Raw genomic sequence first — 26,136 nt, 5'->3', positions numbered from 1 at the left:
GAAATAAATAATTCAATTTAAGCATGCAAGAACCTATATCCACTATCAGCATATAATACACATCACTGCATCTGCCATGCAAAAGGCATTATAGTTTAAGCATGCAATTCAGTAGTTCAATCAACAATTCATAAATATAAAATCTATCCATCAAGGAATATAAATAGTACTAGAGAATAGGGGATAATTTTGAGTTCAATGCAGTATTATTATTCATTAAGGCATATGGGCATGAATGTTATGAGATAATAAGAGTATTTAATTTGTATAGACATGAAATTGTAACGCTTCCCCTGAGTTATGTGCTAATCCATTTTATGCCTTTTTCATAATTTTCTAATTCCATTTGCTAAGATTTTTAAGATTTTCAATGATTTAAACTTGACGATTAATGCTTTAGGCTTATCAGACCAAAAAGTCACAATGAATATTCGTTAAGGTGATAAGCCTATGTCTACCTCTTTTCTTATGAATTTCAATTCGTAAGATACTCAAGTTCAAATGGTTTTGGATTTTATTCTTCATGCATAGGTTTGCTTGAAATATGTTTCTTCATGTAGATTAAGACCTAGGCAATCACTTTAGCCATTGAATGCTATGCTAAGGATGTAAAGCTCTAAATGATTTGATTTAACATTTAAGAGCTTTGAGAAGGGAATTTGGATAAATACTCTTAAATAATAAAATTTTCATTAAGTTTAGAAGAGTATTTTGGAGAAAGCAGGACATTTTTCAAAATATTTTTGTGATGGTAATTATGTCCAGGCTTGGGCAAAGAGAATATAGGAGATGTGAATGTTGTGAGCAATGCTCTTTGGAGAATGGAAAGTATCATTTAGATATGATCACAATCAAGAGCATGGATACGCACCAATGAATAGGTAAAATCTTTACCGAATGTGATGTTGGTTTGATAAAGATTTCCTGTGGAGGAGATGAACCAAAAGTTAGAGAAATTAATGAATTAAGCACATAGGGATTTTATTATAATTCGATGAACAATTTGAATCCCTTCAGGGCTGCCTCTAATTTGGCTAAGAAGGATATCTTGTAATGAGCACTTAATGGAATAAGAATTTATGATCATTAGTGCTTATATCCTAGAGTAATGATTGCTACTTGGTCAAGGATTTTAAGTTCAAGGATGGGTTTAGGATTAAATGATATATAGTATGAGATGGATTCCCTAAACCACAAGCTTGTGCAATGGACAATGTATGCTTATCATAAGATTTGTACATTGAAGCATGGATTAAGCATTAAGAATTTTATACCAAGCAAGGATGCTTTTGTCCATATGGTAGTGGATTTTAATTTAGCATGATTTTGAGATGTTTTTCAAGATAAGATTTATGTATTTCATCTCAAAAATGAAAGGTTTCTGATGTTTAGTTATGCTTTCAACCTTTACTTTGAGCAATCTTCTTTTTCAGTTCAAAGTTTGCATGTCATAGCCAATATTTTCATATATTACCTGATTATCATGATGTGTGTGCATTAAGTTCAGATTGGATATATATAACTTTGAATTATCATATTGGCTTATTTATTTTCTAAGAATCTTAGTATGATGATAATATTGTATGATGAATGCATGTACTAAGATTTTTCATTTCAAGCCCTAATCACTTCCTAAGCCTTTTAGTCATCACAACCCTTAAAGAAAAACCTAAGAGCTAAGGAAGGATTGACTAATTAAGTAATGTCAATTTAGATCCATTTATCCTTAGGTCCTATGGGGTTTGCTTTCGTGATTACCCATATCATCTCTTTATCTAAGCCTTTAGCACTTTTAAATAGACAGTTGATCCAGACGTGCCCTTTTTGTTTTGTAATATAAGCAAGCTTTATGTGCACATGAAAGATTATGCCTATACATTTTATTTTTACTTGGTGAGGCATGACTATGGGTTTGATAGACTAACCATGAACCCTTTTTGAAAATATTGTTCTTTTTAACTCTTAAGAGTTTATCGAAGTTATCTTTTACATTTATGGATTTGAAAATCGTTCCAAAATAATTTTCAGTTTTTCTTTGTAAGCAAATGATTTTCAAAATCTTCACAATATTTTTCTTTTGTAAGGTGACATGATATTCTCTTAGATTTTCTAATTGTGTTGCCCACCTTTTATTCTCATTCTTTAAGATTGCTTTCAATTTAGACATCCTAACTAAAAGTTTATGCATTTTAGATAAAGTACATTCTAGTTCTTTGTTCGAGGGCATGCTTTCATTAAACAATTTATTACATGATTCATTACAAGAGTTATCACAATAATCATCATATGAATCAATGCATGCATCATTAAAAAAATCATAAGAGGCACCATATGATTCAGCATTTGATATATTACTGTTTTCAACACAGGAATCATCACAAGATTCAACAGGCAAATCATCAATTGAGGTAGGATGGAAATCATATACCTCTTTGTTGATTGACGTTACTAGCTCATGATTTACCTCCTCCTGATCATTTGAGCTTAGTGCATATAGAGGAGTGACAGTCTCTTCTTTCTTAGGTACTCCATACCTCCTATCAATCTCTTCCCATATATCCTTGGCATTAAAGCATCTCATGATCTCAATATATATATATATATATATATATATATATATATATATATATTATAACCTAATGCACAATATAGTAGATCCATGGCTTGTGAATTTTCATGCATCGAATTAATATCATTTTCATTTAGAGGCATACAAATTCCCTTATCAATCACCTGCTAGACCCTTCAATTCAAAGATTTTATGGAAACGCTCATTCTAATTTTCCAATGGGTGTAACTCACACCATAAAACAATGGAGGGCTAGTAGGTGACTATCCCTCGCTGAATGGGGACACACAAACTTTAGTTATTGTGATCTTTTTGCAGAAAATATTTAAGTCTAGTGCAACGAGGCTTTGATACCAATTGTTGGAATTGGTGTATTCCCAAGAGGGGGGTGAATCGGGTATTTTAAAATTTTCTTCCTAGGTCAACTAACCAATAGTAGTATAAGACAACCTAGGGTCCTCTAAGCATTTCCCAATAACACAGATAAACTACTGAGCAAATATTTAAACTAATAAACCAATCTCAGTATTATCAATCATTCAATGCATATATGTAAAACTATCAGAGCAATAAATAATAATATGTAGGTGAGGAAAATAAATTGTGAAAAAGTAAAAGCTACACCATATATGTTATCATTGTTCAGCCAATACTGCCTACGTCCCTGCCTCAAGCTTACAAGTAAGAGGATTCCACTAGTTGGTCGCTTACGGGTGGAGTGACACCGTTTACAACACCTTAAGCACAATATACACTCACGTATGATATGAAATACAAGCTCAATGTGAGAACGTGATTTTGTCAAAATAACTTGTGCAATCTTTGAGTTAGATGTATATGATAAAACACTTCAAAGACGCAAACTCAGTGAAATCTTTTCTCCAAAAAATATTTTTCAAAATAAAGTGTAGGAGATGTTAGGGTTATGACTCAAAAATTATTTTTTCAATTATAAGCAAATGAGCCTTTGAATCTTGTAATGGATGTGCAAGATTCACAAGCAAAGAATATTTATTCCTTAGCATATTTGTCAAATGAAATATGTTGGAGAACCTTTGGATTTACTCTTAAGAATAAGATTTGAAAAATGAATGTAGGATAAGAGAAAAAAAAACTAAACTAGAATGCCCAAATTTAATAAAACACTCTTGAAAAATAATTTTTCAAAGTGATAATAAAGAGAGGATGAAAAAAAAAATATGGAAGATGAAAATAGGATATAAAAATTTGAGAGAATTTTCTAACGAATCATCTTTCTAATTATGAGTTATGAGGGGGTATATATAGAGTGTGGTAAGAAAATGACCGTTGGGGACACATTAGGGATTTTAGAATTTGTTTAATGAAAAGTTAACCCTAATTACTACGGTAAAAACATGACAAACCGAGAGGTTCGGTCACCCGACGCCTAGGCTCGGTCGCTCGCCCGAACACTCACAATAACCCACAGGAAATTTTCCAATTCGGTCAACCGTGGCCAATGGCAGTCGGCTGAGCCAGGCGATTTCCTATGGCTACGTGGTTTCAGTCACCCAGTAAGGGGTTTGGTTTTCCAAAATTTGAAGTTCTGTCGACCGTGGTCATTTTGACCCAAAGGAACCGTCGTTTGGGGCAGGTGAAAAGGTATTACTTTTTTGGTCAGTCAACCGTGAGCAATATGTTCAATCTATGATCAGTCAGCTGAGGCATGGTTCAAATTTTAACTTTTGACCTATTTGGTCAACCAAGGCATTTATAATGCCATGGGTCGGTCGACCGATCCCTTTGAAAAATCAAGGTAAGCCCAACTTTGACCTAATAAGTTTAATCCCTGTTGTATAAATATGGCATTTTAGCTAAGGGAATTTTTCATGAGGTGTTTGGGGTTCTAAGGTCAGTATATGGTCTTTGAGCTTGTCATTCACATCATGCATGTCATGCAATTATTATAGACCACAAACTAAATACATATACAATTTTAAAAAAAAATAATGTCTTCAATCTTCTCTTGCTCTTCTTGATCTTTAAGGAATCCGCCAAGTGAATGTGTTCTTTGTATTCTTTAGGATTCAATTTCTTTTGTACCTCATGTGTGTGCTGTAATGTCAACCTGTTCACGAACTAGATGCACACATAAGATCCTTGTGTTTCGTCAGCATCAAAATAGAGATCGGACTCAAAAAGTCAACGACCATTGTAACTTAAAAAACAAGTTAAATTTGCTTATTTTGTGTATGTTACAATCCATGCATAACCATCCATGCATGAATAAGCTCTACCCACACATCTAGAAAAGTTAACCAAACAATATATTAAAGAACCAACAAAATTTTGACTACAGATAATGTACAAAGAAGAGGTTGGAAGTTGGCTCCAATGTGTGTTCTCAACAAAAAGGATGTTGAAAATGTTAATCATCCTTCTTCTTCATTGTCATTTAGCATAAATGTGTGGTCTTCCTTATACCGTTTCTTGCAATTACAGATGGTCATGTCGTAGTACGAGATCAGTTCATTCTGTGATATTTGGAATTCTACGTTACTAAAAGCTTTTCTGAAGAACCTCAGATAAGCCATTATGGGGGTGGTTTGCTACAAGATATGGAAAGAATGAAGCAGAAGATTCTTTAGGGAGCACCCCTCTTTAGCCATCGAGATTCACTCTAAATGTGTTTGTAGTCTCTTCCTTTGGTCTAGGTCCTATCCCACTCTCTTGATTTTGGACTAGGAAGAGTTTCATTGCATTTTAGCTTATTTAGGAGGTTAATTCGGAGGCTCTCTTGTGTTGGGGGGTGTTCCTTGGTATCCACTCTATCTTTGTTGGTTGGTCGTGTTATAGGTTAGTTGCTTCATTGTGATGTTGTTGTCATCAAGCAATGACTGATTTTCGGTTGTGCCGCAGTTTCGACCTCCTTTTTTCAAATTTTTGGTTTTTTTTTTTTAAAAAAAGAAAAAGAAAAAAGAGAGCGGCACCTGCATTTATTTATTAATATACCCTTACTTTTGGCAAAGGAAAACCGTGGTTACAAGATAAAACAAAAGGGAGAGTACAGAAAAAACCTCCAAAAACAAGCAACCAACCAAACTAGGACAACAAAACTAAACATAACTAATATAGAAGATAAAAACATAAGAACAACCAAAATCTAAACAAAATACACCAAACGAAACTCTAAAGTTGAATTAACGACGAACGAAAATGAGACCCCACCTATCCATCAAAAGAATACCTCTCAGATAACATGGTAAAAGGTGTTATTCTTCGTAGATTACATTGTTTCCCATTTCTCCTTCTTTAGAAAGAAAATCAGCTACACTATTGCCTTCCCTATATTAAGGCATCACAATGACATTCACTCCTTCAAGCTCCACCACGACCTCCTCCCAAAATTTCCAAAGATACCACAAAGTACATCTACCTTTCCGAAACCAATCAACTACAATTCACGAGTCACTTTCAATAATCACATTAAAATAATGCAAATGTTTGTATAAACGAATTCCTTCCCTAATTGCTTTTAATTCTGCACTATTATTCATACCATAGCTAAAATAACTTGAAAAAATCGCTTTTACCATGCCATGGCAATCCCGAATGATTCGTCCACCTCCTGAAGTACCTAGATTGCCCCTACAACTCCTATCTCAATTAAGTTTTATCCACCCTACTAGAGGTTTAACTCACAAAATAATTTTTTCAAGCATGTCACAAACTCCCCGATGTTTAGTTTGAAACTCATTCAAAATAATAATGTCCAAGTTCTTCAATTTTTTAAAAGAATTGGTGCTCTCTACAATAAAACTAACCTAGAATCGAACACTTCTCCACATCTAATCTGCACTTTGATAAACTCCTTCCATTCTCCCTTTACATCTTCGATTCCAGAGGCATCATGTAATCAAACACGGAATCAGCCCAATTAAAATTCCTTTAATAGATGATTTTTTAGCATAGTGGAACCAATTTACCATTTTATTTTTCCAAGGAAGGGATCATTGGAAAAGAATCCCCAACGCTACACTAGCTCGATGTCAAACCTTAGAAGCCACCTCACCTAAAGAAAGAATATGATCAATGTTTTCCTAACTTCTCTGAACGCAGCAATCACAAGCCGAAACCATCAATATTCCTTTTGCCTAAATTCTATCATCTACAACCAAGTATCCAAACCAGGCTCTCCATAAACACATTGAGATTCTTTTGAGCAATAAAGAATTTCAAAACCAGTCATTCCACACAAAATTATCACTTCTACTCCTCACTACCTCCTAAGCCGTTTTTGTAGAAAATTTACCATCAAGAGCAGGCTTCCAGACAAAAATATCCTGCCCACTTTTACCCGCCAGCACTTGGTGCAAAATTTTCCTTGTTTTATCAGCACCAACCAATTCCAGTACTAAATCAGAGTTCCAATTATTATTTAGCCAGCAATCCTTAATACATAGTTTCTTGTTCAATATATCCTCAGTGCTCACAGATAATGAGCCTGATGACAACCGCCTGTCGAACCAAAAAGAAGAGTTTCCACCTCTCATCAAAACTTTAACATTATCCATAACTTCTAAAATGGTGGCCATAATTGATTTCCAGAACCGAGAGTCTATTGGTCTTCCTTTACTTATTAATAAATGATCATTTCTACAATATTTAGCCCTAAAGAAACCTACCCACAGATTGTTAGAAGTAAGCAAGCTGAAAGCAAATTTCATGATAAGAGATTTCTAAACATCCTTAAGATCACGCAGGCCCAAACCCCCTTCCGAGGTAGGTTTACAAATTTTCCCCTAAGAGTGCTAATGATTCTTCCTTTTATCTTTCACCACTCCCCATAAAAAATTAGAAAGAAGAGAGTTAATGCGAGAATATATGAACTAGCTAGAGCTTGTTTTTCTACAAATTTTTTTTTGGGTGAAATGTCAATATATTAAAAACCATGTGACGGGAGCGAACCCTTTAGAGTACAAACAACTAATCTGCTAGAAAAACAGAGGTTGGGAGATTCCACAATCTTTGGATCATCTTATTACAACAATTATCTCTCACATTTCTAAACATAAACATCCTCCCTTTGACGTCTTTTTTTTTTCAAGGCTAAAATTGTCCGAACAAAATTACTATTTCCAGCTAATCTTCTATTGTTCGTTCCTTCCATATGTGATGGTTATGGAGACTTTAAATAGCTTGCTTCAAGAAAGAACTTCTAGACCCGATTTTATCTTCCATAAAGGCTGTAAAAATGATAAGATAACTCACCTCTACTTTTCAGATGATCAGATTTTATTTGCTCACGGGGATATTAATTTTGCCCTCTGTCTGGTGGATGCACTTGATGATTTTTCTCCCCATACTGGTATGCAATTTAATCCTAGTAAGAGCCAAGTTTACTTTTCTGGTTTGATTGCTTTTGAAAAATATTTTATCCTCGACCATCTCCCTTTTCAAGAAGGAACCCTGCCCTTTAGATATTCGGATGTTCCTCTCATCACAAGAAGGTCTCTACTTTTGACTGTAAAACTTTATTTGATAGAGTTATGAGTAGGAATGAAGGATGGGGTTCCAAGAAAATCAGCTACAGTGGCAGGTTGTAGCTGGCCAAAACAGTCCTTTCTTCGGTTGCTTCATATTGGATCCAAATCTATCTCCTATCGAAATAAACTATCTACAACATGAATAAAAGGATTAGGAGGTTCTTGTGGACTAGTTCATCTCAACTGAATAGACCCTCTAGGGTTAATTGGCAGGATGTTTATAGTCCTAAAGAGAATGGTGGATTCGGCCTTATTGATTTGAACCTGTGGAATGTTGCCATAATAGGTATGCTATTATGGAAACTTCACTACCTCCCTCAATCTTCTCTATGGTGTAGATGGATAATCTCTAATAAATGTAGGGACACCCCTTTGCTTGGCTTGGATATGAAAGGCCTGGTGTCGTGGTGTTGGAGAAGTGTTCTTAAAGCTAGATTTCTTGTACGGGAGATTATCTTGAATAACCAGGACTACTCAACCACCAGAAGTTATAAGCTACTGGCCAATCCCGATGAGAAGGTGATCTGGTTTAATGTGATCTGGAGGGGATCGATCATCAAACACAACTTCATTGCTCGGTTTGCTGCCAAGAACAAACTAGTTATTGTAGATAGAATCTGCTATTGGAATGATCAGATTAATTCTTATTGTCCTTTTTGTTCTGTTACGGAGGAGTGTGTTAAACATCTATTTTTCAATTATAGTTGGACGATGGAAATTTGGAGAAGCATTCTTACGTCTAATAGTATTATCAGATTAATTGATGGATGGTCTCAAGAGTTGGATTGGATCATTTTAGCCACAAAAACAAATTCCTTTATTTTACAATGGTTTTTTTTTTTTTTTTTAATAAAATCTTTACCTTTTCTCAAAAAAGAAAAAAAAAATTTTAAAGAAGCCTAACGTACGTACATTGCGGATAGTGGCAGCATGCAAATTTGTTGAGGCCTTTCTTTACTAATAAGTTAACCAAATGACCGAAATGAGCGCAAGTATTAGCCATATTTGTTTCTAATTACCAAAGCCTAGGTGTGTTTGATCCTTGGCCTTCGGATAACTATATTAATTAGTCATTTTGATGGTTGTTTGTAGTTACAAATTTAAACACATTATATGTAAATAAAAACTAATTAAGTTGTTTATTAGATTTATGAGAAAAATATGCTTAGATTAATTAGTTGTAATTGCTTCTTGACTATTAATTGGTATTGAATTTGATAGATTCGTATTTCTAATTTCTTTTTTCCTTTTTGATGACGTGGAAACTCCAGCACAAGTCCGTCCTCTCTTTAACTAAAAAAAGAAGTGCTAGCTGTATGTGACAACCCATGCATAACTCATCGCCAAGCTCCTCTCCGCACATCTCAAACAAATTCACCTAACAAAACCTAAAAAGAAAAAACCAAAGGCTTAAAATAGAGTGGGTAGGCATTGAACATGGATATAAATATACAGATTGCGAGCATACAGATTCATTGATCAATCTTTTCATCAACCAGGTGACATATAGCTCAATTAATTAGTAGAATGAAAATGAACAGGAGCCGTTCCAGTACCTCCTTTTTCGTTTTTTCCATTGTATTGCATTTTCTTTCAGCACAATCACACAACCAACATGCAAACTCAAGCAGCCTAATCGATAATTTTTTCAGAAAAAAAATCCCACCGATGGGGATGCCAGGCCCGTTAAAAGGCTCCATTCCTGCTCTTTATGTGTTTGGAGATTCTTTACTTGACAGTGGAAATAATAACTATTTGAACACGAAAGCAAAAGCAAATTTCCCGCCATTCGGGGTAGACTTCATCGACCACGTTGCTACTGGTCGATTTACCAATGGGAGGACTATGGCGGATTTCATTGGTGAGGACAAAGATAAAACATTTTGCAAACTGTATATTTGTTCATGCATGGTTTATGCACGCAATCTTTCATTCTGGAAAAATTCACCATGAATTGCCATACCAGACACGGTACATGACTGATCTCACAGTTTTCTATTTATTATTGTGGTTCTCATCTATATATATATATGTGTGTGTGTGTGTGTTTTTCTTGTAATCGTAATGCAGCTCAATTAACTGGTTTGCCATTTCCTCCCCCGCTATTGAGTTTCTCTAAGGGCGAAAATATCACAACTGGAGTCAATTACGCATCTGGGTCCAGTGGAATTCTTCATAATACGGGAAAAAGTGAAGTAAGAGGCCTCCATTTTCAGTAAATTTGGGCATTTGCTACATCAAACCACCTTAAAAAATAAATAAATAAATAAGATTGCTCCATATAATAAATTTTATCTAGTAAGAATTTGGCTACTTCAAATTACTGCCTGTTAATTTGACCCTGAAAAACCATCTATTAACTTCATTTTTCACTTTTGAATCATTAAAGTTAAATTTATCCATAATTGAAGCTTGCAAATATCCTATTTGTTCCTTTTTATTAATAAATAAAAAAATAAGTATTGACTCTTGGAAAAAGAAAAACTTGCATGCATATGGCTAATTAACCTAACCAATTATTTATTATTAATGGCACTGTTTTCTTATGCAAGGGCACCTGCCTATACTTTGACAAACAAATTGATCTGTTTCAAACTACAATTGAAGTTGGGTTGAAGCTACTCTTCAAGAAGCCTGAAGAACTTTCTTCCCACTTGTCAAAGTCACTATTTTTAATTGACGTTGGGAGCAATGACTTGCTTGGATTTCTAAGAAACCTGGGTCCGGCGGTGTTAGCTAACCCAACAGTTCTCTTTGGGTTCACTCAAAGTCTCTCCAATCATCTCGCGGATCGATTGCAGGTATATATATATTAATTAAACTTATGCGGTCTCAATTAATGCAATTATGATAAATGCAAGCCAAAAATAGAAAATAAAAAATGCAATGTATGATAAATGCATGCATGTGTAATTTTACATAGACAATATCCATGATAGAATGTTCTTGATCTAGGCCTCCAAGATGTATGTAGTAGCTAGTGCAATGATAATAATAATATATATATATATATATATATATATATATATATATACATATATTTATGGCTTCTAAATTTTCTCCAACGTACAGAGACTATACAATCTGGGTGCACGAAAGTTTTTGGTGGTGAACATCGGTCCCATAGGGTGCACCCCAGGAATGCTAAGCATGATGGGCAAGTCGTTCAGTACAACATTACAGTCAGAGTGCTTTGAAGGGTTCAACGCCTTCCTCGACATGTATAACTCCAAGCTCCCTTTATTATTGAAGAAGCTTCAATCCACCCTTTCCGGATCTGTGTTTGTGCATGTCAATGCCAATAGGATGACCTTGGAAACTTTGCTCAAACCGACCAAATTTGGTAAGTAATTAAAAAATTACGTAGCTAAAACTTAATTCATTGTCCACATACAAAATCCATGCATGTTCGTTACTAATTAATCAAATGAATATATATATATAGAGAGAGAGAGACACACACACGCGTGCATAGATATATAATATGTTCCATTAATTAATTCTTTCAGGAATTGTGGATGCATGGAATTCCTGTTTCCAAAATGATTGTGTTTGCAAGGATCGAAATCAACATTTCTACTTTGACACTGCACACCCAACTGAAGCAATCCACTACCTATTGACAAAGCGTTGCTTCTACGATTCTTCCATTTGCAGTCCTATAAATTTGAAAAAATTGTTGTGCTCGTCTTCGTAAATATCGAAATCACTCTCTTTTAAATAATATATATAGTTATATGTAAATTAAGCTGCTTGGCTGAATGTGATCAGATGGATTAATGCTTTTTTAGATAGTATGGTGGTCATCTTTGGATTATAGGTTTAATTTTGTCTAAAGAGAGATAAAAAAAAAATTATTTGTTTCCCATTTTTCTTTGTGTATGGGAGATAGGCTATCTCCCTTCATGTAATCCTTGCCGATGTGGATCTTCAATGAAAATATGTATATCTCTATTTAGTTCTCCAAACAATTCCTATGACTACATGGTAGCAACTTTAAACTACATTCCAATACACAAACAATAAGATCATTTAAACAATAATGATCAACTGTAAGATCAGCCAAAGCTTTAAGCTAAATGACTACATAATAAATTAAATTTAAAGAGAACAAAAATATAGCACCAAGTTTTTGCCCATAAATAGGCTAAATTAACATATCTTTAATGAAACTATCTCACAACCAAAATATAGAAGAACAAATCAATTAAATATTACAGTTTCATCCATGTAAATAAAAAGACTAGCATAATTGTTGGGGCACTATCATCCCTAGTATTAGCTTTAACCCCTAAGATAAAAATTTTACGCTTCGTCAAGGACATTTACCTAGTGTGAACAATCATCAATGGCCAAATCATTGAACAAGTATATATATATATATAATTTAAGAAGCTATCAATTCTTGATAGAGCAAAAACTTTCAGATTATTTTAGCAAGCATTCAATTCTTTGAAAGCTCGTTGATATGTGTTGGTTCTTAATGAAAAATATGCTATTTCTAAAAAAAATTAGTGAATATTAAGCTTCAGTAAGTATTCAACAAGAAATAAAATCATTTAAAATCATTGAAATTTTTGTTTAAAAGGGAATTTAGCTTTGATGATAGCTAGCCTTGACTTTGTTGTTTATCACTATGATTTCTCACTAATGATATAGTCTATCACTACTAGCCTGGACTTTTATTTGTGCTTGTTTATTCTCAATTCATTTGGGCTTGTTTTGGCTGTTTTTGTTTGGTTAATGATTTAGATTTTGTTAGGCTTGTTTTGATTTTACTGTCTAAACTGATTTTTTGTTAGATATTTGTAAATCTCTTGTGGCATATTTGTAATCACGATTTTCCTTCATCATAAGTGAGAGCTATTAATAAAATTAGGTATTTCATTAAAAAAAATTAAAAAAATAAAAAATTTTAAAAACTTCAGACATAACTCAAAAAGCACAGTTTAATGGATTTAATTAATTTACGAGCCTGATGATGATTTTTGAAAGGGAATTATCTAAATCCTGATAATAGTTATTTTCAAGAGGTAGGCACAACATCAATATCAGCACATACATAGAGTCCACATATAAAAACTAAATAGTTTTCATAACACGCTGGTAATTATGTGGCTCCAAAAATTACCAAACCCAAGGCTTCATAGCCAATTTAAAAGTTGCTGACTTTCGGCATTGACAAGCTAGCTATTTTAGACACTTCTTTGGCAATATAAATTTAGAACTAGCATGAAAATTCATCAATAATAATAATAATAATAATAATTCCACACGTAGAGATAGAGTCTACCAACATCTACCATGTATAAAAGCTAGACCATTAGTATGCTCTGTGTGTTCTGTGCTTGAAGAGAAAACATTAGATACACCGAAAGTATACACCGAATCTAACGTAATTTTGTTATATATAGAAAAAAATTATATATATTTTTTATTACATACGAACTTTTGCCACCAACAAGCCATTTGGATAAATTTAGTTAAATACATGCATACGGACAAATTATATTAGATCTCGTGTATATAGTCGGTGTATCTAATAATTTCTCATTATAGACACTTGAATTTTATAATTATGAAGGAGAATGAGGATATTTTAGGAAGGGAAGTTTTTTTTTTTTGGCTCATTTCACCTTTTTTTTGTTTTGCATGTGGTTACCCCCAGGTGGCCATTTCACTTTTTTTTTTGCATGTACTTCTCTAGGGTTGGCAAAATGGGTTAACGGGTTAGATTTGGGCAGCTCATAAACTAGTAGTGGTTAAACGGGTTTGGATTCGAGTTGACCTATTTAATAACGGATGACTAACATATAAACTTAAACCCATTCATTTAATAAATGGGTCACAAACGGGTGACCTGTTTAAAAAAATAATTTATATATTTTAATTTTTTCTTAATTTTTTTTTTAAAGAAAAATTGAAAACCAAGGTGTAGTCCCAAGAAAGAGAGGGGGTGAATTGGATTATTAAAATTTCTCTCAAATCTTTTTATGAATTTTTAAGCCTTTTAATTCTTTCAAAGATTTTTTGACTTTTTGTTGATTTACACAAAAACTTAAATGAATAATCATTACACAAATCAACCTCAACTCAAGTAATCAAAACTTCAACCAACCAATCAAACCAATCAAGCACTAACTGCCAAACCAAGATATACAATACAACTTCTTTTGGCAATTCTCAGCTTTTTAAGAACTCAAGATATTTGTTTGTTTGCAACCTTGTATATAATTATTATTTGACTCAAGCCCTGTAGAGGATGAAACTTGTCTTTCAAGATGATAAGTAATATAACATCCACACTTTTCTAAAATTCAGATTTTAAATAAACTTTCAGTTAAAGAGTCTTTAGGTGTTAACCAATCAACGTACTCCCTTACGGTTTCCGTAAAGTATTGATCAACCAACGCACTCCCTTTTGGTTTCTGCAAACTCAAAAACAAATTAATCTTTAAGTTTATTTAATATCCAAACTTTGTAGTATTTATCAAACTAAAACATCCACGCAGTTTATATGAGTGCTGGAAATTAAAGTGAGTAAGGGAAAGAGAGAGTGAGACCGGGATTTTTACAAGGTTCGGCTTATACTCAGCCTACATCTTCACCTTTGGCAAACCACAAAAAGATTCACTAAATCAGTTTCTTTCCCGGATAGAACAACACCTTTACACATTCCTTCAGTAGCTAGAGTCTGCCTCTCCAAGTGATATCCCTTCACTCGGTCACTTCTTCAATTAGGGTAGAGTCTGCCTCTCTAAATGATATCCCCATGCTTAGCCAATGATCCAAACAATCCTTGGAATCGTCAATCTACAAGAAAAACAAAAAAAAAAAATTGTGTACAAGAAACACTCCCTGAAAAGAGTAGGTTAGTACAAGTTCAGCACTATATACTTCAATGTAAAAATATCCATATGAAATAGAATTGAAGCTCAAGTATAGAATTCGTAATTATCCTTCTTATATGAGGATTACCAGTAGGAATTCAAAAGAGGAAGGATCAGCGCTTCAGAATATCACAGCAAAAGAGTTTTGCAATGAGTGAGCAAGAGAATTTTGTAAGAACAAGAGTGCTTTCAGCTTATCAATAAGATTTTTCAATTCTTGGTGTGTTTTGATTTGTAAAACCATATATTTATAGGCTTTCAAAAATATTTTCATGTTGCCCAAGATTACTTGGAGTATTCCCAAGTTTTAGGAAAATTTGGAGCACAAGAAACCATTTTAAAATGTTTAAAATATTTAAAAAATTTGACCGTTAACAGTGTTCAGACGAATGAACCTTTGGGGTCAGTCTTCTAAAGTTCCTTAAAGCTTTGAAAATCTTGAACTAGACACAGGGTCAGACGTTTGAAGTTGGGGTTCAGGCTCTTGAAGTTTCGGGTTCAGACGACTGAAGTTAGGTTTTAGTCTTTTGATTTGCTTCTGCTTGTTTCTGTGTTTCACCAATAAATCTTCATTCGACTGAACTTAATCTTCGACCTTCTAAAGTAATTCTTCAGATGACAAAGCTTAAACTTCACTCTTCTGAAGTTGACTCTTTAATCTTCTGGGCAGTGACTTCGGTCTTTTGAACATTCTATTTTCTCCTCTCATTTTTTTTTCATCTTAGTTTAAAAATCTATTTTTCTCTCTTTCTCTACTCTTTTGTAAAACATTTTCTGGGGTTTTAAAATAGGTCTCTAAGTCCATGTATTTCCCCTAAAGAGCTTCTAATGATATTTTAATAAATATTTAAACATTAAAGTACTTACATAAAGACTTCTAAGACTTTTCACATTCTAGGTACTTGAGTCTTCATGCTTTGTCTTTCTTTGAGCTCTCTCACTTTGCTTTTCTTTGACTCTTTTGACTTCTAACTTTTCTTTGGCTTTTAACAAATCATCCATGTCCTCATTTTCTTCAAACTTTAAAATATCATCTTTAAATCCATGCTTTGACTCTTTTAAGTTTCATTTGATCCTTATGAGCACTTTGATCTTGCTTTCACATATGTGATCCTTATGAGTTCTAAAATATCACCACTCAACCAAAAATGTTAAGTTCCACTTGTTTGTTGGCATCAAAACAAGATTTTAAATCTTGTAAGGCCAACAATCTCACCATTTTTTATGATGTCAAATAAGAAGCAAAAATTTTAGTAAGCCTTAAAAAGACTCCCCCTTTCAATACCCATCATATTGACAAACTTAGGAATATCATGATCAATTTCAAAAACTTTTTTACTATCATGCTCATCACATTATTCAATATCAATATCAATCAATATCAAGTACTCCTCCTTTCGATATATCATTTCAATAAGCTTTCAATTTTTAATATCATACTCAATTTTTGCCCAAAACTTCTCCCCCTTTTGATATCAATCAAAAAGAGTAAAACTTTAAGTACTAAGGCTAGGAGCAACCCTAAAAAGTATAGTACTTTAAAATTCAGCATGCATAATAATTCATGATACTAATTATTTATTCCATGATTCTAATTTAATAATTTGGGAAGAAACATAATACAAGCAATAAGTCATAATACTCCCCCTAAATTTAATACATTCAGATTTGATACCAATTATGCTTTTAAGTTTATTATCCATGCTTCATATATTAATTCATATCATGTATGTTCTCATGAACACAATCATCAAATACCAATATCATGTTAACATCATCAATATCATAACATGCTCATGAGTTCAATTATGCTTATCATTCTTAAATATCAATTTGTGATACCAATTGAGCCTTTTAAATTGGGATACCAATTAAAATTTTTAAAATGTAATACCAAAAATACTTTATAGATACCAAAGCTAATATCACATCATGCATAGTTCATGGATATCAAAAATATCATTCATAACTTATGGATAGCATTATAAAGAGCAGCACAAGAAAAAATTATCCAGTTGATTTATTATTAGCATGCATAGTCAAAAATTAATTTTATATCAAGATTCATGCTCATGCTCAATAATCTCATGCTCAAACTCCATACTTCCTATATCAAGATTTAGCTTCATAATCATGCTCAAGTTTGCAATATAATGAGTCATACATTATTAATATGAGTCAAGTCATGATCATGCATGTAGCATATATAGCAAATTAGCACAACACGTATTTCATTTTCATTTGCTTTGTTATATTGCTCAAGTTGTCTTCAAGTATCTCTCATTCTTGAAATGTTTCTTATCAAAATATTCATGTAATATGCTTAATATTTGCTTTCATATGAATTTTCTTTCCAAATTTTAAAACTCTCTATTTTAAGCTTGTATGAATCATCCTATGATTTTGGTCAATAATGTTATTTGTGTTTTTATTTATTCTAATAAATTCTTTGAGATTTCTAAAGCCTTTTGTCTAGGTGCTCATACTTTCATGGGTCTAGAAGGTTTCATAAGACTTGATTTTTCTTTTATTCTCCATACTTGTTTAATTCTTTCTCTTTAATGGACATTCAAACTTTATATGTCCCTTTTTCTTGCATAGGTAGCATATGGTGTTAGTGTAGGCATTAGAAGATGTGTTAGCATAATCTTTGGATGCTTTTGAAAAATATCCTATGTACAGATTTTTTTTCTTTTTATTTTCAACCCCATTAAATCCAATGCCTTCTTTGTTTAAGGACATCCTTTGTGAGCCTATCATTTTGTAAAAGTTTTTCTTTCCTTTTGTGAAGTTGTAAATGATCTTTTCTTTATCTTCAATTTGATTTTTGAGATCATTTATCTCAATATCTTTCTTGTCATCAATATTTGCTTTTGTGATTTTTATAATTCTTAAGATAATTTTCTAATTTTATCTTCTAATTCAGAAATATATATGTCCTTCTCATATTCCATAGAGGATAGGGATCAAAGATCTTCTATCATTTTTTTTTTTTTGCTTTCTAGTTTCTTGATTTTTAAATCTTTTTCATTTTAAGTAAGAGTTTTAGATTCTAACTCCTTTGTCATAACTTCATTCTTACTTTCTATTTTCTTGATTCTTTATTCCTTTTCTTTTTCAACAGTTTGAAGGGATTCTAACTCTTTCATTATACCTACATTCTTATTTTTCAATGAAGTTTATCATTTAGTCACATTAATTTACATCTTATGCACATTGAATAAGTCATTTTGAAGTTCTTCATAAGATGACATGCTCTCATCATCAGATTCATTAGATGAAACACAATCATATTCATTATACAATTTGGATGAGGAACATTGTTCTTTATCATCATCCCATGCCATGAAGCAAGTATAAGCAATCTCTTGGTCACTTGATTCACATTCCGAACTACTTGTACTCATGTTGTCCCAAGTAGTGGCTTTCATAGCCTTTTTCTTTTTCTTTTTAGATTCTTTCTTAAGTAGTGGACACTCCAGTTTTATATGTCTAGCTTTGTTGCAATTATAACATGTAGGAGTTTTATTCTTTGATTTCTTTTGTCTAATTTCTTCTTCTTCTTCATCTAATTCAGATTTGGATTTTCTTTTCAATTTATTTTTCCTCCTTAGAATTTTCGCTAGCTTCTTAGATATGGAGGCTACTTCATCTTCATCTACCTCTTCTTCATTACTAGAGTTTTCTTTCAAGCTTTGAAGGCTATAGATTCTCGGGCTCTAGTTTTCCAACTTCTTTCATTCATTTCCATTTCATATGTAAGGAGGGAACCTATAAGTTCATGTAGGGAAGTGTTTTTAAGGTTTCTTCCTTCAGTTATTACAGTGGCTTTTGGTTCTTATATAGGTGGCAGCCCTCTAAGAATTTTTCTTATCATCTCATTGGTAGTGTAGGTTTTTCCTAAGACATTTAGGGAATTTATTATGTTAGTGAACCTAGTGTATATGCTAGTTATAGATTCACCTAGATTCATCTTAAAAGCTTCATATTCGCTGGTAAGCATATCAATCCTATTGTCCCTAACATCTATAGTTCCTTCGTAAGTGACTTCTAGCTTGTCCCATATTTCCTTAGCTAATTTGCAAGTCATAACTCTATTGAATTCATTAGCATCTAAAGCACAATAGAAAGCATTTATGGTACTTGAATTTATTTGAAGCTTTTGTAGTCTATATCGGTCAAGTCCTTTTTCTCTTTAGGAATTTGTTTTTCATCCACTATTTTTGTAGGAATTCGATCTCCATCCATAACAACTTCCCATGCTTTCCTATCCATATGATGAAGATAGATTTGCATTCGTTTTTTCCAAAAAATGTAGTTACGTCCACAAAAGATAGGTGGTCGGGTTGAAAATTGGCCCTCTCTAAAGGAAACTACGCCTATATGAGCCATTAAGATCTTTTTATAGTTACTAATTAAGATTTTCTATAACCCCACTTTGATACCAATTGAAAACGAAGGTGTAGTCCCAAGAGGGCGGTGAATTGGGTTATTAAAATTTCTTTCAAATCTTTTAATGAATTTTTAAGCCTTTTAATTCTTTCAAAGATCTCTTCACTTCTTGTTGATTTACACAAAAACTTAAATGGATAATAAATTCACACATTAATCTCAACTCAAGTAATCAAAACTTCAACCAATCAATCAAACCAATTAACCACTAAATGCCAAACCAAGATATACAATACAACTTCTTTTGGCAATTCTCAGCCTTTTAAGAATTCAAGATATTTTTTTATTTGCAGCATTGTATATAAGTATTATTTGACTCAAGCCCAGTAGAGAATGAAATTTATCTTTTAAGATGACAAGTAATATAACATCCACACTCTTCCAAAATTCAGATTTTAAATAAACTTTCAGTTAAAGAGTCTTTGGGTGTTAACCAATCAATGTACTTCCTTACGGTTTCTGCAAAGTATTGATCAACCAACGCACTCCCTTTTGGTTTTCGCAAGCCCAAAAACAAATTAATCTTTAAGTTTATTTAATATGAAAACTCCGTAATATTTATGAAATTAAAATATCCACGCAGTTTATATGAGTGCTGGAAATTAAAGAGAGTAAGGGAAAGAGAGAGTGAGACCAGGATTTTTATGAGGTTCGGCTTATACCTAGCCTATGTCCTCGCCTTTGGAAAACCAGAAAAGGATTCACTAAACCAGTTCCTTTTCCAGGCGTAACAACACCTTTACACATTCCTTCAGTAGGCTAGAGCTCGCATCTCCAAGTGATATCCCCTCACTCGGTCACTCCTTCAATTAGGCTAGAGTCCGCCTCTCTAAATAATATCCCCACGCTTAGCCAATGATCCAAACAATCCTTAGAATTTTCAATCTACAAGAAAAACAAAAATAATTTTTGTGTACAAGAAACACTCTCTAAAAAGAGCAAGTTAGAACAAGTTTAACACTATATACTTCAATGTAAAAATATCCATATGAAATAGAATTGAAGCTCAAGTATAGAATTCACCAATATCCTTCTTAGATAAGGATTAGCAGTAGGAATTTAGAGGAGGAAGGATCAACACTTCAGAATATCTCAAAAAAAGAGCTTTGCAATGAGTGAGCAAGAGAACTTTATAAGAACAAGAGTGCTTTTAGCTTATCAATCAGATTTTTTCAATTCTTGGTGTGTTTTGATTTGCAAAAGCATGTATTTATAGGCTTTCAAAAGTATTTTCGTGTTGCCCAAGAATACTTGGAGTATTTCCCAAGTTTTAGGAAAATAGGGAGCACAAGAAATCATTTTAAAATATTTAAAATATTTGACCGTTAACAGTGTTCAGATGACTGACCATTCGGGGGTAGTCTTCTAAATTTTTTTAAAGATTTGAAAATCTTTGACTAGACATAGGGTCAGACGTCTGAAGTTGGGGTTCAGACTTCTGAAGTTTCGGGTTTAGACAACTGAAGTCGGGTTTCAGTCTTTTGATGTGCTTCTGTTTGTTTCTGTGTTTCACCAATAAATCTTCAGACGACAGAACTTAATCTTCGACCTTATGAAGTAATTCTTCAAACGATTGAGCCTAAACTTCAGTCTTTTGGGCAGTGATTTGGGTTTTTGAACTTTCCATTTTTTGTTTTTTTTTTTCATTTTCGTTTAAAAATCTATTTTGCTCTCTTTATTTACTCTTTTATAAAAAATTTTCTAGGGTTTTAAAATAGGTCTCTAAGTCCACATATTTCCCCTAAAGAGCTTCAAATGATATTTCAATAGATATTTAAACATTAATGTACTTACATAAAGACTTATAAGACTTTTCACATTCTAGGTACTTAAGTTTTCATGCTTTGTCTTTCTTTGAACTCTCTCACTTTTCTTTTTATTGGCTCTTTTGACTTGTAACTTTTCTTTGGCTTTCAACAAATCATCCATGTCCTCATTTTCTTCAAGCTTTAAAATATCATCTTTAAATCCATGCTTTGACTCTTTTAAGCTTCATTTGATCCTTCTGAGTACTTTGACTTTGCTTTCACATTTTTTATCCTTATGAGTTCTAAAATATCACCACTCAACCAAAAAGGTTAAGTTCTACTAGTTTGTTAGCATTAAAACAAGATTTTAAGTCTTAGAAGGGCAACATAAAAGCGCTCCTTATTTTATTTATTAAATCTTAAAAAAATGTAAAATGTAAAAAAACAAATGTTTCACATCTCAAATTAAGAGAGGAGCTAAGACTCTAAGAGTGAGATGGTGAGAGTCGAGAGGGAGTTTGAGAATAAGAGCTAAGAGGGAGACTGAGAGTGAGAGGGAGATTGAGGGTGAGACCATGAGAAGCAGCCCGAGATTAAGAGTGAGATGGAGAGGGAGATTGAGATGAACTAAGGTGAGAGGATTTGCAGAGGCCCGAGGGGAGAGCAGCGACGAGAGGCAAGAGGATCTGCGAGGCAACGACTGTGAGAGCAAGAGCCAGAGTCAAGAGGCAAGATACTACAAAAAAGAAGGCCTTTAGTGTTAGATTGAATCTATCGCTAATAATAGAAAACTGTCACTAATACTTATTAGTGACAACTTAGTGATGGTTTCGAATTGGCAAATAAAATAGCGGTGACAACTAACTATTAGTGATGGTTTTGGAAACCATCACTAATAATAGAGTATTAGTGACAGTTTCATTTTGTCACTAAAAACCTAAGACCGTCACTATAACTGGCACATTTTCTCGAAAAAAAATCATCATTAAAGACATACTATTAGCAATGGCTTTGAAACCATCACTAAAAGTCATACTATTAGTGACGGTTTTGAAACTGTCACTAAAAAACCACTATTAGTGACAGTTTGGGAATATGTCACTAGTAGTGTAACTTTTAATGATGGTTATAGAGTCGTCACTAAAAGTTTAAAATAATAACTTTTTTAAATCACCTATTAATCCCTGTTAAAACCTATAATTAAATTTCTACACACATAATATTGAACCAGAATTAATGAAAAATTCATGAATTGTTCAGAAAACATCATTTATATATACATGGACACACACACACACACACGCACACACACACACATAACAAATTGTTTAGAAACATCAAATATACATCATTTGTCACTACAAAAAAAATTGGTTTTTAGTGACGAAAGTATTAGTGGTGCATTGAATTTCGTCACTTAAAGTGGGTATTAGTGTCAGTTTTTAAGAACCGTCACTAATAGTATATGCATTAGTAAAAGTTTTAGCAACCGTCACTACTACCGTACTATTAATGACGATTTTAAAACCATCACTAATATTTTCATCGCTAAAAACCGATTTTCTAGTTCAAACTATCACAGGAAACCATTTTTCGTGTAAAAATTATCTCGAAAAAATATTAGCAATGATTCTTGGGGTATTAGTGACGAATTGAATCTGTCACTAAAAGTCACTTATTAGTGACGATTAAGTAACCGTCACTACTAGTGTCATGCCCCGAACCCGGAAATAGGACCCGGGGTTGAGAATGTAATCTAACCTGTCCCTATATCCGATAAAACATCTAAAGATACAGTACAATGGATGAGGGTCTGACCCCGTGGGGTTCCCATGCACCCTAAATACATCCAAACACAATCAAATACACAGCAGAAAAAGGACATTCTACAACAACATATGTTGTATCATACCAGAGTCTATACAAGAGCAGAACATGGCTCTATAAAAAACGTACAAACGGGTGCCCAAACACATCTCAAAATGGCAACCCAACAAAAATACAGTCCTAGCACTTACCCAAGTGCTAAACACAGTACACCGGCCACTACGCTCCCTACACCGTGACACTAGTTCCGGTTACTCGAAGGACCTATAAAAATGAACGTACAACAGGGGTAAGACACCTCTTAGTAAGGAATAACACAGGTTATATCAGTGTGTGGCATTTGAGTGTTATCATGATATAACATACACGTAGTTAAATGCATTCCAATACTAATTTTCCACAGTGCATAAACGCACACATACACATACACATGATCAGCAATCCTGATGTCGTCACACCCTTCGGCCCGAAGCCAGCCCGCGACATACGACGTTGGCCTGTAGCCAACCAGTGAACACAGCACCACCGGCACATGGCTAGTCCTCAACTCCCATGGCATCGTACCGGCGCTAACTGGTGGATCCATACCCTTCGTCTTGATCTGCCGGAATAGGCTCATGCCCTCAGATATAGAGCCGGACACTCTTGCCCACATAGTAGGCGATAACACATGCCCTTGGATATAGAGCCAGACACTCTTGCCCACATGGTAGGCGATAACACACACCCTTGGATATAGAGCTAGACACTCTTAGTACCTGGAACAAATTGGAATCGCGTTCCTACTAGCATTTCAATATATCACACACACATGCATGCTCGTATAACCAAATAAACCACACCAATTTGGTAATCTAAATCATGGTTTTTCAAACAAATACAGTTTAAACAAGTCAAGGCACGACCGTCCCAATATCACAGTTAAATCAATATATACCTATGGTTTTCAACAAAACCCGGGAATGCAGCCCGTCGCCCCCTTTTCCCAAAACTGTAATAATGAAAAACCCATAATTTTCCCTGTTAGATCCCTCTAAATGAGTAGCGAAATACAGATACAAGACCGTGAACCACAATTCCACTTAGTCTAATTTAAAAAATAACCAATATAAACATAGTTCCCCTTACCTCTTCCCCGAATAACAATTCCGAATTCCAAGGCCCCTAAACAGCGAACTAAGTTCCAAAACCTACAAATCACAGTACAGAATATGCTCATGACACTGTTACCTACAAAACTACCGGATCAGAAATGAAAACCGAGCCTTACCTCGATTTTATTCCAAAACCCAAAAATCCCCGAAACGAGATTCCGATCTGTAGAAATTGTAGAGAATCCTTCCATGATCCTCATAGTAACTTCAGATTTTTGATTCCGTCAACGATCAGTGAAAAAATCTAAAGAGAAGGAGTGTAGAGAGAGTTCTAGATCTCGAGAGAGAGAGATAGAATTGAAGTTTCTTAGTGAGGTAGTAATGAAATTTTATATTTATAGCCCTTTGACCCAGCCCAACTCGTCGAGGAAATCGTGTTCTTGTCATTGAATCTTCCACTACCTTCATCGACGAATCGGTGATCTCTTCGACGAATTTGAGATCACCAATTTTTCTGAGACTCCTCGGTTTCTCCTCGTTAACGAGTCTCTAAATTTCATCGACGAGAAGAACAAAGGCTTCATCGACAAAATATGCCAAATTCCCAATTTTCCCCTCTCTTATCCATTTAGACCCAGTTATCACGGTTCAGGTTCTTACAATCTCCCCTCCTTACAAAAGTTTCGTCCTCAAAATTTGCCAACTCTCATTCGCAAAGTCATTCATACAATCAAACATATATATACCACTCTCGAGAAAACTGGCGACCACTATAGTGTAGTCCCATCACACACATACACATACATACCCTCACTTATGGTGGAGGAATACCATGGTTACATATACAACGGTCTCAGGAGTTCACAATACACACGCACTCCCGACGACTAACCACTTATCCCAACCCACAGTAGGATCATGTACAAGTGCTCAAAACAATTGTGGGTACTTCCAGGTATTTTCGTTTCCAGTTCCAAAAAAGCTTCCTCAACCTCGTGGTTTCGCCACAATACCTTCACTAATTGTATCTCTTTGGTACAAAACTTCTGAACTTTATGGTCCAGAACCTTAATAGGTATCTCCTTATACGCTAAAGTATCCCCAATTTCCAACTCATCATAACTAATAACATGTGAAAGATCCAACACGTACCTCCTCAACATGGATACATGAAACACATCATGGACCCTCGAAAGTGCTGGAGGTAATGCAATCCTGTAGGCTACCGGACCCACTCGCTCAAGTACCTTGAATGGTCCGATATACCTCGGGCTCAGCTTGCCCTTCCTTCCAAATCTCATCACCCCTTTCATCGGAGCAATACGCAGAAATACCTTACCTCTTACTTCAAACTCTAACTCACGGCGACAAACATCTGCGTAACTCTTCTGCCGACTCTGAGCTGATCTAATCCTCTCCCAGATCAAACCCACTTTCTCATACGCCTGCTGCATAAGTTCAGGTCTTAACACCTGACATTCACCCACCTCATCCCAACACAAGGGAGATTGACACCTCCGACCATATAAAGCCTCGAACGGTGCCATCCCGATACTAAACTGGAAGCTGTTATTATAAGCGAACTCTACAAGTGGCATAAATTGTATCCAGCTACCACCGAAGTCTAACAAACAAGCTCGCAACATATCTTCCAATATCTGTATCCTCCTCTCTGACTGTCCATCAGTGTGGGGGTGGAACTCTGTACTGAAAGTAAGCTTCGTCCCTAATGTCTCCTACAAGCTCGTTTAAAATAGAGAAGTAAACCTCAAATCTCGATCTGACACAACGAACATTGGTACCTCGTGCATTCTCAAAATCTCCTGCACATACAAATCTACTAGCCTACTCAAAGGATAACCAACCTTCATCGGTATGAAATGAGCATATTTTTTCAATCTATCTACGATCACCTAGATAACATTCTACCCATGAAGCGCTGGTGGCAATCCGGTCACAAAATCCATGGAAATATGCTCCAATTTCCATACCGGAATAGGCAAAGGTTGCAACGGCCCTGCCGGCCTCTGATGTTCAGCTTTCACTTAC

General features: G+C 34.2%; 1 protein-coding gene across 1 annotated transcript in view; it reads left to right on the top strand.

Moving 5' to 3' along the window:
* Positions 1-9,744: 9,744 nt before the first annotated feature.
* Positions 9,745-26,136, top strand: part of LOC131147024 (GDSL esterase/lipase 7-like) — a 28,152-nt gene continuing 11,760 nt past the window's right edge. Inside the window, exons 1-4 of the mRNA XM_058096909.1 lie at positions 9,745-9,937; positions 10,147-10,271; positions 10,629-10,877; positions 11,149-11,419. Coding sequence (XP_057952892.1) covers positions 9,745-9,937; positions 10,147-10,271; positions 10,629-10,877; positions 11,149-11,419 — 838 coding nt within the window. The remainder of the gene's footprint in view (positions 9,938-10,146; positions 10,272-10,628; positions 10,878-11,148; positions 11,420-26,136) is intronic.

The sequence above is a fragment of the Malania oleifera genome, chromosome 1 (assembly GCF_029873635.1).
Source record: "Malania oleifera isolate guangnan ecotype guangnan chromosome 1, ASM2987363v1, whole genome shotgun sequence".
Classification (NCBI taxonomy): domain Eukaryota; kingdom Viridiplantae; phylum Streptophyta; class Magnoliopsida; order Santalales; family Ximeniaceae; genus Malania; species Malania oleifera.
Note: the sequence above shows the minus strand (reverse complement) of the source record. Positions and strands in the feature narration are given on the sequence as shown.